The following is a 17703-nucleotide window of genomic DNA, read 5'->3' as shown; positions in this document are numbered from 1 at the left end:
AGGAAGCTGGTTTTCAAAGTGAGAAGTCCCCTTCAGTAGCTTCCCTCTACCCACACCCAGGACAATAGAGTGGAGTCAACAGTGAGATAAATTTTAAGCAAAGATGAGGTAGGGGGGGGATTAATGTTCCTAGTAACACTTGTTAAGTATCTATTATGTCAGAAAGAGGAATAAAGCACCACTTCCCTTAAGTTGAAGTGCACTGCTTAAATATTTTCCACTCTTATTTATCAAGAAGAGATGGACTCGCAAGAAAATTATATTTAAAATGCTATGCAATCCAGCTTCTGCTTCTTCTCATACAGGTAGCTCTACATTTTATATAGTGCACAGAAGAAAAATATAGTTTTCCTATTTTAAAATTTAAGAAATTTACTATTAATGCCAGTGGTCAAAGTAACCGAAGAAAAAAAAACACCATTTTGACTTTGGTTTTTTAGTTAAAATTTTCAGTGATAGAGGGTTAGAAAGCTCCCATACCTTTTATTTTTAAGTTACTGGGTATCATTGTTCAGGATTCTAAGAACGGAATATACTGTGATGTCACTGTTTCTTCAAGAGTGTCATTATTTTGCTTTCCCTGTACAACACCAAAAAACCCCCCAAAACACGGTACTTAGTTTATTCAAAATGTGAATGCAATGTTCTGCACCAGCTATGCTTCAGCAGCAACTCAGGCTACAGAGCCCAAAAGGTCAATACTGCTGCCCACACACTAATCCTTCTGACAACTCCTCCTCCTCACAGCCACCGAGTTTCTCCTCCCCTCTCTACTACAGGTACACAATACTTGCCTTTTAAGCAGAGTAGTAAGGCTTGCACTCATCTGAGTGAATTCAGAGCTCAAATGTAAAATAACAGCATTGTGTTTGCTCATTAGGCCCACTGTACAACCAAGGAGCCCCACATGCAACTTCAGTTCTACCCACTCCCCAACTCAGCTGAAGAAATACGTGTGTGTGACCACAGCCTTCATTTTGAGATAGGCATTGTCCAGTATCAGAGTTCAGCATTAGGCTTCTCGGGTGTCTAATAAGTACCAGTGGTTTGACTAGGAAACAAAACCAGTTCAAATCCTTGTAAAGAGGACGAGTGTCACCTTGACTTGGGTTCCCTTTCCTAGCTATTGGTTTGCTAGACACAATACAAAACAATCTGCACCTCTGTTAGAACAAGTATGACATATTACAGATTCACAACACATAACCAAACTACTACAGCTACTGTGCATTAAATATTCCTGAACATGACCTGTTTTTTTTAAACAGACCAGTTACTAAGTGACAGGAGGGCTTACAATTTGTTAAGAGTTCAGCTACCTATGAGAGACTGCTAAGCATGGCAGAAACAAAAAAAGAAAAAAAAGGGAAGAACTGTTAAACGCTGAGGTAATTTCTTTTTTAACTACTAATGTGTAATAAAGAAGAGAGACGGTTATATATGCTTTAGAATACCATGTGACCATAGAGATAGCCTGGGGGATTACACAGGCCTCCATCACAGCAAATAAGTGAAGTATTGCCTTAGTACTCTTTTTAAATTTGACTATCAGTGTTCAAAGCACATGCAGGCTCAGTTCTTTTTTGAAAAAACTTGCACTGAATTTTTTCAAAGTACAGTAAAAACAAGACAACTTAAGGTGTTAATCTTGCAAAAGCATCCACAAATATCCCTATAATAAAATGTATAAGTAATGCTACTGTACTCAGTACACAGAAGAGCTAAATTATTAACATGATCAAATTTTTGCAATACTGTGGTTTTTAGTTTTACAGAAATACATCCTTTTTAATATTTACTTGGAAACTGATTATTTACACTTTTGAAATAGCACTGTAATATTTCTGTATAGCTGAAAATATTTTCAGGAACTAATATGAAGAGTCTTTCCTGCAAAATAAACAAACTGCACTGAAAAAATAATCAGAAGGATACTGACAAAATTCAACTTTAAGAACTTAGATGAGGTATTTAAGTTAGGAACCCAGACTGTCTTTGCAAGCATGAGTCTCAGGAAGTAAATTCAGAACTACTCAGCCACTAATTTCTCTCAGAGTCTCTTCATGCAAGACAGCTCAGGCTCCTCCATGGGCATTTCAGACCCTCAGCCTCTCTGTCTTGAGACTTACAGTCAGCAAGATCAATTAAATCATCTCAGTCAAAACAAAACAATAGGAAAGGCTGAAGCTATAGCTATACTTTCAAGTACCTAAAGGTAGGTAATGTTTCCCAAGATTTTTACAATTCTTATAGAAATGTTAAAAGGAAAAAAAAAACAAAACAAAACAAAACAAAAAAACCCACAAAACTAAACTCTTCTTTTCATCAATTCAGAAAATAATAATTATCCATGAAGAATTACATATTTTACCTATACTAATTATTGAGAAAACTTAACTTCAAGTTGCCAGATGAATTTAAGAAGGAATAAAAGTAGGTTGGCTTTTAAAGAGCAGGTAGAGCACATAAGCATCCAAAAATTATCCAAAACACACAAAAACACTGAAAGAAAATAAAAAAAGTTAAAAAAATCAAGCAATGTGATTTTCCCAAGGGTACGGTTTCACTACAGCACAATTTTTGCCACTATTTACAAGATTTCCAGAAAACCAAGTTTGACAGACTAATCATAATGACAGCCTATGCTATTTAAGGTATACTATAGTATTTTCTAAATTAGCTATTACAGAAGTTACCATGTGACTAAATAAATCTACTATATAGAAAATACAAAAAAAATATAATACTCTATAGTTTTAAAAATTATTTGGAAGATTACTACAAACCTCAGTGCCACTCAGTAAACTTTGAACGGGATGAAGTAGGGCATCTATCACTGCATCCGTATATAAACATCCAGCAGCACATCCCGTTTGATCACAAAAAACTTGCAGAATCTCCATAACAAGACTTGATGGAGAATAACTGTCTGGTGAACACGAGAATTATTTGTTTATATTTTAATCTACACAAACATATCTATATGGCTTATGTAGATGCTTCTGAAATATAATTTTGTTAAGCACTGATTGAACACAGTTAGAGGGAAGAATGAAAGATAAGGGAGGAATGGAAGAGAAAAACCTGTACAAGTAACAGACCCAAATTAAAAACTGCAAAAGAAGTTAGCACATGCATCATTAATATATGCTGGTATATATAATTATAAAAACAAACATTCACCTGTATGCGCTGCTGAAGCTGTCTTTGGGTAACTTGGAGAGTAATAAATAAGCTGAGTAAATAATACCAACAGATTGGTTATGGATACACTATCTATGAAAAAGAAAAAAAAAAAAAAAAAAGGAAAGTACTCTGCAAATTAAAATGAGACAAACAAAATTGATTTTGTAAATATATATAAACATTGCTTTACTTTATTGAGAAAATCAACATATGTACAACTGATACAGCAAACGACATGCACGTCCCTGGACTCTACCAAGGTATTTCATGACCAACTTATAAGGCTTGATCTTTCTCCCAATGTAGCCAGCTGTAATTTTACCATGTCTTCCACTGAAACAGATGGCAGCCAAAATTTGAGAACGCCGAATATACATGGCTGTAGGAAAAAGTATTACTTGGCTATTAGATTAAGTGAACCTGGAAAAGAGGCAAGCTGTCAGACAATTCTTCCTTAGGTCTGAAACAAAACAACAAATGTAGCTAAATGCAGGTTGGGAACTATTGCTCCGAGTTTAATGTAATTATGTTAATAAATCAGACAATTTGTGAGGAAAGGGTTGCTATCTGTGAAGCTGAGAAGGACATTATTAAGAAGACAGATGGTGAGACGGATACTTTTGTAGGGGAGAGAAAAAAAGCAACCATCACCAATGGATCACTGCTTGAATGGTGTTATACAGATAATCCATAAATGACAAAAGCACTCAATTAGTAGCTACTTCTTCCTCACAACTGCTCTACCTTGGATCTATTAAGTCCCGATCCTCAAACCAGAGGGACAAAACACCTTCAAAGACAAGTCTCAGAATTAGTACCTAGTAATAGTTTGAATTCTACACTGAATTAATCAAGATATTCATGTAATGGAACATTACAATTGTTCTCATACACTTGCATTTGCCAACCCTGCACAATGTATCACCATATGCAGATTTCTCTGGATGTCCAAGGGTTTTTCCATCTCATATCTTCTGTCCTTATTATCACCTCTGTTCCAGAGGTACTGACCTTTTTCTCTACCATTGTTTTACCTTAATTATATTAATAGGTTAAGCTCAGAGTAATTGTTTTCAATTTGCAATTAGCTTGAAATACTGATTTTGTTTCACACCTGAAAAACTGGTTTTGTCCCTGGACATGTCTCTCTTCTAAACAATTACATCAATTCATTTGACAAAAGATATAACTCATACTTAGAAAGACTGAATCACACAAAGATCCAACTCTCCTTCAACATGAAATTAATATAGTAAACTTAAGGATAAAAGCTATCTATTCAACCACATCCAAAGATTTAAAAACTGTATTGATGCCCAAAACTACCTATACCATCTCTTAAGAATGGTTTCCAGGCACAGAATTGCTGAACAGAGTATTGCCTTACAATGTCCACACTATTGCACTGGAAACATATATCAAGTATGGATAAAGCGTTGCTCAACAGGTTCTGTTTTCCTCAGCCCTCCCCTTACCTTTTTTATTTTTCAGATGTACTGGAAAGAGATTTCGACCTTGCTTATAGATCAACAATCTTCCTAAAAGGCACAGTGAATGAACAAAATAGACGTATTGCAATTCTGGTCCAGTGTAAGAAAAGTTCTGCTTATCACCTTTAACAAAAAAACAAAAAAATTAGAACTTGACACTTTTAGTTTACTCTACAGTAGCTAGCTGCTACCTGCAACATATGTGGATCATTTTCTGTATAAAGAGAGACAGCCCGAGTAAGGAACCACTGCTACTAGTGTTCTCTCAAAAGACAGACATACATTATTTTGGGAAGAAAAAGGATAGAATGTCTTCCTCATGAGGTAGCATGATCAAAGACCTAGAGAATGTGTATGTATGTGCATATAATGCAAGACATGCAAAGATACTCACTACATTCCTGCTGGGAGAAGTCACTGACTCTGGAATTTTTATTAACTGCTGCCTTGCAAAATTCAAAATAATTAAGACATTGCTGGACAGCGGCATTAATCTGTGGAAAAAAAGCACAAAATAATAAAATACCTGGCATTTTACAACAAAGTCATTTTCTCTTGTATCCAAGTACTGTCCTTTAACACAAGAACCTAAATACCCATTTAACTGCAATTACCTCATGTTTCAGTGCTTTGGATGGGTTAACCAACAGAAGACAAAATTGTACACGGCTATTAAAACACATTGCCATCATTATTACATTATCACAGTACCAGCTCTATGAGCATTAAGACAATCTATGAAAAAGACCACAGAGAACGTGCAAGTATTTGGAGAAGTTAATGGCAATCTGTGATTGACATATTGTCATTACTAGGGAAGATTTTAATTTTCCACACATGAAAAACTTTGTCTCAAATACACTCACTAAAATGTAAGTTTGGTTGTTGGGTGCTATCAGCACTATTGCTGTTCTTTGCAGAAGTGTTGTAACCTTCATCATCTAATCAATGTATATAAAAGCTTAAAAATTATCATCATAGATTTAGAATTGAACCACAAATATAGCATATGAACAAAGAAGTACATTCAGAATTATTACAGTTTGGAGCTGCTAAGACTTATTCACAAGTGTAAGTAAAATATACAGGCATATGTAATTAAAAAAATAATTAATTTGATGTTTATGCTTATAAATTACATTAGACTAGCCTGTTCATGGACTTCCTATTATAAACTTTTTGTTGCATGGAACATGCTTTATTCTATGCTCTCTTCTATGCATACAGATAAACAAGACAAATGTCTTTTATAGTTGTCTGTGCCCTTGTCTTCCAACTTAAGGTTTTACCAGCCACTTCTATTTTACGTTATATCTCATTTGTATTACAAGATTTTACAAAACATAACCAAAGTCCTGTCTATATGGATGGATATCACATCTATATTGGTCTTACTGAAAACATTTAAACTTTCATCCCGGTCCAGAGATCTGCCCATATGGAATATGTGATAGGATTAACACCTACATTACTAAAGACATTCTCCCAGTTTGCTTTATCTTGCTGACACTTTGAATCCTTAATGCTTCATATCACAACTTAAAGAATGGTGGTTTTTTTAGCCTCTTTACATCAAAAATCCAAATTCAGCTTAGAGTTTTTATGATATTTTTTCATGCACCATTTGTTATTTTTATTCATTATCAGAAATAATTCTAAATATGAATTCAACATATGGAATTAATAAATAATAATCCTAATTGAACACCTGCTATAAAACATTCAAATCTGCCTTTATTTAGAGCTGTCACATACCCTTCTTTGCATTTAACAATGACTCACTTAAGCAAAGAGAAATTTAAAAAAATAAAATCAAAAAGACTTATCTAGCTAAACAACATGGAACAGCTCTGACATTAGGGAAAAAGGAAAAAAAAGATTAAATCACAATGTGCAAAGCAAGAACAAGCTTTGAGTAAATTTGCCTTTGGAAATACTTACCAAGGATTTATATTTCTTTTCCAAAAGCCTAAGTACCACTGTTCTGCTGTAATACGCATGCTAAAATGACAAAGAAGACCTAATGTCAACTTCAAACATGTAAATTTTATTTTTAAATTAAAAATCAGAAATTAATTCTATTAGGAATCCTGTGCACAGTACATACTCAGTGTATTGAACTCCAGCTTGTATAAACCAGTATTACACTCAGCTGAGCCTTTTGTTTGCAGTACATTTAGGATGACAAGAGAAAACTGTGTCATTAGAAAAATGTGTGGCAGAACATGCAATAAACAGAAAAACAATAACTACGCTGAGATGTTAGACTATGTGTTTTGACATTGCTATGTAAAACCTAAATTATAAATTTATACATGGTAGCCTGCAAAAAGCTCTAATGTCCACTAGAAGTTAGCAAGTTGTGTGCAGCATATCGTATATATATAACTGTACTTTCATGCTCATCACTTCTTCCAGAAAAATATTTGCATGGTTTGATAGCTGTCAGTCAATTATGGCAAAGGGACTGAAGTCCCAAAGCACAGTAAGTTCTCAGAAATTTTATGACAGCTAGTAACTGAATAGAAATGGAGGGACAGTGTAGTGTTAAAGGGCAAAGGACATAAATGCCTAAAAACCCCCAGACTTCCTTAATTACAGTGCTCATTATAGGTTGTTATGAGGTCACGATAGGTCTGTGATAATAAGAGTCATAAATCAAACTTTTCAAAATACATGTCAGACACGAACAAGTTACGGGTTGTTGGGTTGGGGTTTTTTTTGCTTACCGTCCACTTTTTAAACCATACTGCTTTCATATCTAGCAAAGCCAAGAAGTAGACTGGACTCAAAAAATCTGGAGAGGCAGGATGATTAGGCTCGTGTTCTACTGACAAAAGTGACAAGGTACTCTCCACTACTTCCTCCATGTACCTTATAGCACAAATAGGAAAAACATTTCCATCAGTAATACTCAGGAACAAATTTCTGGTAAAACCTCATTGTTCAGATAAATCATTAATATCAACAACATTACCTTTAACTTGATCTCGTAAGGATATTAATTCTTTATATTACCGCGAATAAAAAACTAATGACAACATACGATTACATATTTTATTACACTTGTTACTTTGTTAAACATCCAAATTATTTTTGTTTAAAAAGCACTTAAAACACTTCAAAAGCTAAGTAAGCAGCTTAATATGACCCATGACTACTCCTATGCAACTTTCCTATTCCACTTTTCCCACCCTCTATTTATATTCCCCCCTTATCACTGACCAGTCATCTGTGCATCCTGTAATTGACCTTTTGATAAAATTGTATGTTGAAAATCATTAAATTAAGAAACAGTGACAGGTTTTTGAAGGTGACATACTTTTCTGGATGACGAATCCAGGAAGATGGAGCTTCTTTTTGGTACTCATTTAAAAGGCGGACCTGAAAACATAATTACTAAAATTATAAAATAATGCGTGATGTTTCAGTAATGACAAAAAAAAAAATTATGGAAAATTCATTTATACCTTTTTAAGTAAATGATTTATGTCTGTGTTAGATACATCCAGACCAGCTGAAATACAAAGCGAATATTCTCCAGAAAGAAAGTACAACTCCAAGTGTCTTGCTAAAAAAAAAATACAAAAAAAAAACAAAACAAACCTCACATCCATGACAATAGTGGCAAAACAGACTGTATTAACTGTACTATACAGCTTCACTATAGAAGTTAACTGATTTTCAGAAGAACACAACTCAAAAAGTCTTAAATGTAATTAAATGCACATACCTAAACTTGTATAGACTTCTCTTGTCATATTAAAAGGAGAAGAAGAAAAGGTTTTTGCATAGAACCTAAGAATTTTCTCCTAAGGAAAAAAAGCCGGCAATGTATTAAATAGTCATGTAACTGTGTATTATTATTGAACAATACTCAATATGTAGTTGCACTATTCTTAATATTAAATATTGCTCAGCTATCTCCACAGGTGTGAAGCATATTTTATAAAAATATACAGTTTGGGATCACAGAAACCTACAGTCCAAAGGAAAATTCACTCAAATACTTTAACTGACAGCACCAGTGCAAAGCCTAACTGAGCTGCAAAGAAGCAGGTCATGGAATATGACTGTACTTTTCCATTAACAATAATGCTTTTATGTTATTAAATATACCAATGATTTGTGACTAGCACTGTTTCAAAATACAATGTAAACCTTCTGTGTTGAAAGAGAAATACATGACAGCAACTGAGACAATTTTCGTATTTATTTAATAATCAATTTAAAATTCAAAGAAAAAGAAAAAAAGTCTTAACTGGCATAATAAATAATCTAAAATAAGCTTAAGCAGCTGTCTTTTTTTCTTTATCAGCACCTGTGCAATATTACTACGTATCATTCTCTCATTGTCATGGAGCATATACCTGACTTAAATAGGAAATATTAACATGACATGTTTTGCAGAAGGGTTTTGTCAATATTTTTTGTCTGTTTGCTAAAAGACATTCAAACTTCTTCATTCCCATTAAAAGATATGTAAATGAGTACTCCAGTCTCTCAAAATCCTTTGTGGAAATCCTGTTGTAATCCTTTAAATCAAGACCTACCGGAATCATATAGTTCTCTTATTTCAAAAAGAGTTTATCTGATACTGACACAAATAAAATGTCTTGGGACCCCACTGGACTACTCATAGTACGTATGTAACTTCTTCTTTCTTTTCAGTACTCTTTACTACGGCTGCACGTCTGGTAACCAAACAGAGAACATTAGCTTACACTGAACGTCGCATCAGGATCCGACAGCGACATCGTTAGATGCTTACGCAGATTTGGCCAACTCTCAGAGTTCAGTATGTCAGAGGGAGGGGCAAAGCACAGTGTCTGCAATGCTTCTTGGCGAACCTGAAGCAGTCAAAAAGATAAACACCACAAATCCTTCACAGCATCCTCTCAAGTACGTAATTTACAGTGTAACTTGGAGGGAGAAAGGAACAGGACGTGGCTATAGAACAGATAAGGAATTCCAGAATATTTATCTTCTGCTATATTTTTATGGCGATTTAGAAAAAAACACTACATTAATAATAATAATAAAAAAACATATATGAAGAAACAACAAAACCATTTTATATAGGTTTTCAAAACTGGATGCAAGGATTACATTCTACTTTCTGTTTGCAATCAATTTTTTATCAGGGAATATAGGACACTATCATCAAATACTATAAATGTGCCTAGCAGCTCTCTAAATAAGAGGAAGTGGAAACAGTTACTGGACACTGTTTTACTCCTGAATTTTCATCAGCATTATAATCTACCTAATTGCAAATAACTTTTTTTTTTATGTTCTATTTGTACACAGCTGTAATCTCTAGTAATTTATTTCATATTACTGAAATAAACTGTAGGAAATTTTAACAATGTTTAATAGCATCAGACTTTTCACTTGGTTTTCTAAGAAAATTCAACCACCGTATTTATACCAGTTCCTGTTTATTATGCCTTTTTCAACTGCCAGACAATCCCAAACAAATCCTACTGAAACAGCACTCTCAAAATTAAATTTCTCCAAGCTTCAAAAATATCAGCAGCTGCTGCTGACTGGTGGTTAGAGACCCCAATTAGCACTGCCAATGACAGGAAGGCAAACCTGACTTGGACTTTACATATTCCGTCTGGAAGCAGCTTGTTGGCAAACCAGCAGGCATCTCTCTCTTCCGATACAGGTAAACACAAATGAGAACACGGAAGTTACCAAGAAGAGAAAGGGGCACGGATATAGGAAAATAAGTTTCAATAACTATTTCTCACAGAACTTTTTCCAAAATAAAAATGCCCATCTATAGCACACAAACTCCTAACAAAAAAATTAATAAAAATAAAAAGAAGATACTTGCTGCAGCACTAGCTTTAGAACCAGATGGTTATGAACAATGAAACTCTGCACTGCAGAGCATCTGCTGCACTGAAGCCAAGATAGTAAGTACCAACAAAGACAAGATTCCACTTAGGTACATATAAATTCTTATGTACATACAGTCTGTTCTACAATATGCTGTAAACATTCATTTGTATTAACATTATTTCTTCTTTTAAACTTACTTCCTTAGGCTGAATAGGGTCAAGCCTTTCTACAAGCAGCTGCAATTGTTCTTGACTCATGAACGTGTAACTCTGTAATATACATTATAAAATGATCATTAGTATATTTTATTAAACTTAAGAGCAGAAGATTAAAAGCAGTCTTTCTGGTATCTAAATTAATTTTAATAAATAGGACTTTAACATTTATACTGATTTAACAATAAAGTCAACATTCTAAATGTTTTCTGCTGTTCGTGCAAAGTTAAATTTACAGCAACAAAACTAACAGTACATATTTTGCTTTGCTATGCTTTACTTAAAAGTTTCCTGATTCTTCATAAAATTGCTTGTAATAATTCATTCAGTAAGTAACATAGCATAGTGCAGTAATCTGGAAATGAACTGCACATTACTTGGCTCCTAAAGTAAAATCACAGAAAGTTAGATGATGTATTGCTTTTACCATTATTTTATCTTTCTCTATGCAGTCCTTGCATAGGTACTTTAAAGCATATGGGCATCATGTTAATGTCATCTAGCATACTATCATATCTAAAGGTTAGATAGCTTGTACAAGCTCAGTACTTCAGAGTGAAAGAAAGGCAAATAATTCGGTTTAGGATATCTCAAAAATAGGAAGGATGAATCTTTCACTAGGCCTGTTTTCAGTCTTCACTGACAGAAACTTAACAGTTTTGCAGTATCATGCTTGTTTCGGAACACAGAGAAAACACATTGTACTTGATTGAACGAGGAGTCACTGTCAGAACAGTTGTCTGTGTAACAGCCACTCTGATGCTCGCTCTTTGTTTTACTATCCAGCTCCTTATTACGCATCCAATCTTCTTCGAACTTGTTGATCAAAGATTCTACCACAACCATCATGACATTCTTCAAGGCATGCATCATTTCTCTGTATCTTCAAAGTAAAAATGATTTTAATATTAAAGAGCATCAAAATCACTAATTAATTAAAAAAAAAATCACTAAAACATGAATAACTGCATATGGCATAATACTACTTAGACCCAAACTCACTGAATTTACAGAAACGAATGAAATGAAATTCCAAAATGAGCAACATATATGTACCTTAAATGTTTCGGATAACTCTATTTTTAAATTATAATAATATTCTTCTTTGCCCTTCTAAAATCATTCAATGAAGCACCACTAACATAATCCTGTTCTGAGGGGTTCTTAAGAAAGAACAATGTGAATCCACCAAAAGGGAGAATCTGTCCCTGAGACAGACCAGTTCTCATCCTTGTTCTTGTTTATGTTTCTTCAGGTTCAACATCCAATTTTTTTTCTGCTATAAGCCTCTAGCAGAACCAATAGAAGAGAACACATCATCTTGATTCAAGACCTTAAGTACAGGTCATGCACACAAAATAATTTTCCTTCAACAAAAAAGGCGTTTTTCTAAGTTACATAAATTGAATAATAATATCCGCAAGGAAACAATTCAAAATAAAAGCTTCTTCAGAAAAACATCCTATTCTAAATTGTTGATATATTTTATTTCAAACTATTTTTTATGTTAAGGCTACTACTACTTACTTTACAGTCACCAAAGATATAAATTACCATATTGTGCTTTAATATCCTCCTACCACTCAAATTAAAAATACAAGATGCGGACATATTTAGTTCACTGCAGTGTCTTCTATCAACTGTAACGAGCACAAGAACCTTAAGGTCCTGATCCTCAAAACAAAAAGACACAAACAATGTAATTTGAAAAAAAATCATCCTAACAGCTATTTTCTAGGTGAAAATAAAAGCCAAGTGTAGTTAATTAAGAAGTGTTTTCTAACATAGGTGACTGTACTATGAAAATACAGAATGTATCAATAAGAAGTTAAATTCCTTAATAAATTTTTCTCCATAAATGCCTTTAAGCATACTACCTACCACAGAAAATGAACAATGAACAAAACTGGAACCTTGAATGATCCTGAAATGATACCAGGACCATCACAGTGAGACCCGATAATGCTCTGAGTTCAGAATGCTTGCAGGCACGTGACAAGAGCCCTATAGAGGGTTCATAAAACACATTTGTGTACTTCTAGATAAGAAACCTTCTGAAAACACAAAATAAAGTCTTCTAGAACAGAAACATAAACTATTTTTAAATCCTTTCTTATTGAGGACACATAGTAAACAGGCAGCACAGCAAAAAACTCTTTCCATTTAAAAAAAAAATGAGATGAAGGTAATATTATGCAATAAAGATGAGTGAAAAAAAATAGTTCATCTGAAGTAGTGTATAAAATTATTTTACTGGCTAAAGTACATGAGACAAAAATTGTCTTTTTTGTTTTCTTCCTCTGTAACACATAAAAATGACGCTAAAATAGTGGGGTGTTAGTAGGTTATTTTCCATTTTTCAGCATTCACCATTTCAGGTGCTCACTTTAATTTGTTTTTGCATTGTAATGGTTCAACCTCAGCAAAGCCCTCATCATGGTTCTCTATGACAATGAAAAATAGAGAGGCAAGGACCTGATTCACTGTGACAACAAAAGTATACTGCCTCTTTTAATTAAAGAAACAATACTTTTAGAACTGCTTTACGCATTATGATGGAGGTAATTTTGTACAGGAATTCCCAAAACAATGTGATGCATAGACTAAACTTTTAAAGTTTTACGTATTTTCTGGAAGTAACAGCTATATATACTAAAATCCATTTTAAAAGTACTATTGATCACTGTTTTAAATAATCACATCAATTACCTGCCTATGCAAATTCAAAATCCAAAGCATGAAAATTAAGTAAAACAGCTATCAGCCTGTTTTCCAAGGAAAAGTTATTTTAATGTCCATAGGAAGGTGAATACAGTAGGGAAGAGATGACAGAGAAATGAGTTTAACTGCTACTCACAGAGGTTTTTCTACTCAAGGCTTCTTTACTAAATAAGGTGTTCAAAAGCCAGTTAATCCAGACCATAGTCCCTGTAATATGCTGATATGTGGTTTTGCACACCTACTGCTTCCTGCCCATCTAACAATACAAGTCAAAAAAATCTTGAATAATAATACAGTTGCTCCACATAACGATTCTACATTATATGGACAGCACTTTGCACTGTACACTAAAATACAGAGCTAGATGGATCAAACTTCAGTTTTTAAACTAGTCAATGAAAGCAGATCTGACTGAACATACTACTCTCACAGGACACGTGGCTAGATCCAAGGAAGCAATCTTAAAAAAATATACACTTGTATTCTAATTTATTTTTTTTTTTTTTTTTTAGAAAACAACATTGTCATGCAAACTGTCCATTTATATCTAAAGAAATTATCAAACTTTAATACCTCATAAAACCAATTTTTCTATTAGGCCAACTTCCATATCACAACTGAATTTCACTTGCAGCTAGTGAAATATTATGAAATAGTGATTCTTCGCTCAAAACTTACTCCTGCCCAATTCCAGTACTATATACCTCAAAAACTTCACAGATTTGCTACCAAGCTTTTTATGTAATAATTCATAATCTTAATTCCAGAGTGAGACGAAGCATGACAAATTGCAATGTGGAGTAGGAATTGCTTAGCACTGATTATTTGAAAGCAAAGAATCAGTTTTGTCACCCATAGGCTCAGAATTTATTTTTTCAAAACAAGTTCTGAAAAAAAGAAAGGAAGACAATGACCAAGAAGAAACAAAAACATGAATTACATGTATATACTCACTCTTTTGATTCCCGGGTCTTCTTGGTAACATGCTGGACAAGAGTGTCATAGCCAGATACTTCACCCTGAGTTTGAGCAGAAGTACATTTTTCTGCTTCTTCTTCAATCACAGATCCCACGCTATTATTTATATACTGTCTAAGGTATTTCACAAACTCATAGCTGCAACAAATATACAAAATTAAAATGTAACAGCATTCCTTGATCTCATTGTCAAATGTTTTCAACATTATATTAACATTAGATATTTTCTCTCCCAGGAGACCCCCGCCACTTTAAGGTAAGGGTTTACAACTTGTAAAGAAATAAGCTTCAACAGTGTAAAGAAATACAATAAAGTTTGATTTTCTTCAATATGGTCATTATCAGCATATTCCAGGAAGAAATAGTTTCTGATTTCCTTTTGTGCTGCTTCTAAATGTAAAAATCTAATTGGACAAAAGGTTAAGGTTTTGTAGACTAAAATCCTAGATCAAGAAATATCTAATTTAAAATTCCAAATTAAATATTCCTTGGAGCATTCTGAACATAGCACTGTCTTATGGTATATCCATCTGACATTATTATTTATGCAGTATACGTATAAAATGAGAATAGAGAAAACACAATTTATAAATTATAGCATATGAGCGTGTCTAAGACTGATGAAAATCTGTGTGTCCTGACAGGATGCAGATCTCACTCAGTCAAAGTGACAGACTAGCTGTCTGTGGTTCCTTGTTAAATGTAAGTAAATTGGCACTTTGCACTCTATTAGATACAGAATCTTGTTTAAACAAAAGAATAATCAGAGGGGTATTTCAAATTAAAGACTCCCACTGGGTCCTCAGACTCTATTAGCTACAGAAAATGCTAAAAATTAATGCTCAGAATATATAAACTTTTTTTTTTTTGGTTAGTCTGATTTATATAAATGACAAGGCAAAGAGAAACTCATGAGAAAATGATCATTCATAAACAGTAGTTGCATCATTATATTTTCATTATATCAAATGCAGATGTGCAACTACTTTATGTTAATTTGGATAAATACAGAGTGAGAAAAATTCAAATAAACCAGTTCACCATGTAGGTACAGAGTCCAAAGCTATAAAATGCAAATGTAAATAAAAGCTACTGTTACAACAGGCAGCAGCTTTTGCATTTCTTGTTTATTAAACAAATAAAACAGACTACATTGAAGATACATAAAAAAAATAAGCACAGAAAATTGTGTCTTATATCATGATACCTACTTCCTCACTGGACTGCCTACCTCAAGTTTCATCAGGTATAACAGGCCTTTATTTTTTTATTTCCCCCTCCATTTCCCACTTATTTCCATTTCTACATCACTTTTGTTCTCAATGACAATAACAGAAATACACGAAATACATGTCGAGAAAGATGCAAACATGTTTATTTGCATTTTCATTTGTCTTGAAAGCTGGCTTTTTACTTCTACAATAATGAAATTGCACACGACTCTCCACTGAATGAAAGCTTTCAAAAAACTTTTTCCCATTTGTTTTATGACAGCAACATTTCCAGGGTATACATTTTTGCAGCGACTGCTGCGCTATGAAATACACAGCAATCACATCATTATTCATGCCACTAAGTTTATGTCTGCTTGATGCCCTAGCCTTGATCTTCTGCATCATTCTTCCACCTTAAGCATGTTTTGTAACAAGTATTTCAGCAGTCACCGAACTACTTCACATGCAGAATCAAGTCAGACTGATCTGGTTGGGCTTACAAAGGAAGCACCGGGGGAGTGGGGTGGGGAGAAGTGTTATAAAAAAACCTCTAGGACTTTAAGTAAAAAAATACACCAGAAAACATGCTACTTTTAACTATTTAAGTCCCTATTTTCACTACTGCACATGAATTTTGAACTTGATTCAATTTTCCTTTTTATTAGCTTTCTGAGGATCCTGTGTTTTTGTTTTTCCTATGTCAAAGTGGGAACAGAGGATAAAGTAAGGTCTCATAAAATTACTGAAGCAAAATAACCATGAAGCAGAAACAGTGCTGATCAAAATGCTGAGCATATTGGACAGTCCAAAAGCACACACTACTAATAAAGGCTAATAAAGGAGCTTGCAGTCTAGATGGATGGGGTAAGGGTCAAGGAGAAAGTTTCTTAATGGTCTCACTAATAAATCACCATATGACCTCTCTGACCTTCCAGGAAAACCAACCCATACTGCTGTGGGTCACGAACAAGACTAGAATACCTCCAGAAATATTCCAGTGCCAGAGAGTAATGCTCATATTCTGCATTTAAAACATTCAACAGAAAATCAAGTGATGCAAGTTAAAACTTTTCTCATGAGAAGGAAGTATCTTTAGGATCACCAATTTTTTAACATGCCAGAAAGAGTAATGGATGCCATGGTTCCACTGTTCTAGAGGGGAAAGCTATGTATGCACTGTTTCTACCAGCTGTAGACTTTACTCCCTCATCCTAGGTATTCTCCTAATAAATCCTCAGAAATAATTCCATATGTTTTTGGTTGGTTGGTTGTATTTTTTTTTTCTGTATATATATCTTCCTTTAAATAAAAATGGTTTTCTTTCAAAATTACACACAATTTTCAGCTTCGATATGTTTATAACCAATTTTTTCACTCTCATGTTTGTTCATCCAGTAATCTGGTGCTCAAACTTCACAAGACTGCCAATAAAAGTGTTATCAGATACAAATCGCAATACAAATTAAAATTGAGCTAAGATACATTTGAAAACATTTAGAGTCTCCAGAAGACACAAAAGCATGAAAGTTTACAAATAATAGTGATATTTTAGATAAACCCTAGTCCTATTTCACTTATTTACTTTTACCTAACTTCTACCACTGACAAAGCAATGCTAAAAACTAGGCAAATTTAAGAGAATGTAGATAGTCCCACTTCTGAAAAAAATGGCAGGGAACCAGATTTCTCAGAAGTCAGGTCACAGAACTATGGTACTTATTAGAATGTTTTCAAGGTTATTTCAGCTTGATATTCTATTGATTTATCATAAATGCATAATAAAAAATCTCCCATGTAGTAAAAAAATAAACAAGTTAGAATACCATGGAAAGGAAAGAGGAGCGTGGGCTCCAGAAATCTAGGTCGCATGTAAGAGAGGTCACACTGTCAAGTCTGATTTAACAGAAATATGATTGGGATACATTTCTGCTTTATTCAAAATATAAATTAAAAGAGTGACTACCTGATAAGATATACAAGGGTTCAGTAATATAAGCCAGACAGAACAATCAAATATGGAAGCCAAGTAGCCTGCTGAAAATTTAC

At 33.8% G+C, this 17703-nt stretch overlaps 1 protein-coding gene across 8 annotated transcripts in view; it reads right to left on the bottom strand.

Moving 5' to 3' along the window:
* Positions 1 to 17703, bottom strand: part of TBC1D32 (TBC1 domain family member 32) — a 90416-nt gene that overhangs the window by 69539 nt on the left and 3174 nt on the right. For 7 of the 8 annotated variants that reach the window (XM_032998091.2, XM_032998089.2, XM_032998093.2 and 4 more), the window contains exons 3-15: positions 14420 to 14581; positions 11450 to 11627; positions 10727 to 10798; positions 9401 to 9526; positions 8410 to 8488; positions 8147 to 8247; positions 7999 to 8060; positions 7406 to 7550; positions 6618 to 6677; positions 5071 to 5170; positions 4662 to 4799; positions 3184 to 3276; positions 2787 to 2929 (exon numbers count right to left, since the gene is read on the bottom strand). In XM_032998091.2, coding sequence (XP_032853982.2) covers positions 2787 to 2929; positions 3184 to 3276; positions 4662 to 4799; positions 5071 to 5170; positions 6618 to 6677; positions 7406 to 7550; positions 7999 to 8060; positions 8147 to 8247; positions 8410 to 8488; positions 9401 to 9526; positions 10727 to 10798; positions 11450 to 11627; positions 14420 to 14581 — 1459 coding nt within the window. The remainder of the gene's footprint in view (positions 1 to 2786; positions 2930 to 3183; positions 3277 to 4661; positions 4800 to 5070; positions 5171 to 6617; positions 6678 to 7405; positions 7551 to 7998; positions 8061 to 8146; positions 8248 to 8409; positions 8489 to 9400; positions 9527 to 10726; positions 10799 to 11449; positions 11628 to 14419; positions 14582 to 17703) is intronic. The other variant, XM_032998094.2, reaches the window with a different exon arrangement.

Source organism: Tyto alba, unplaced genomic scaffold (genome assembly GCF_018691265.1).
Source record: "Tyto alba isolate M040663 unplaced genomic scaffold, T.alba_DEE_v4.0 Super-Scaffold_22, whole genome shotgun sequence".
Taxonomy (NCBI): Eukaryota; Metazoa; Chordata; class Aves; order Strigiformes; family Tytonidae; genus Tyto; species Tyto alba.
The sequence above is the reverse complement of the archived record's forward strand: the minus strand, read 5'-3'. Positions and strand labels throughout refer to the sequence as shown.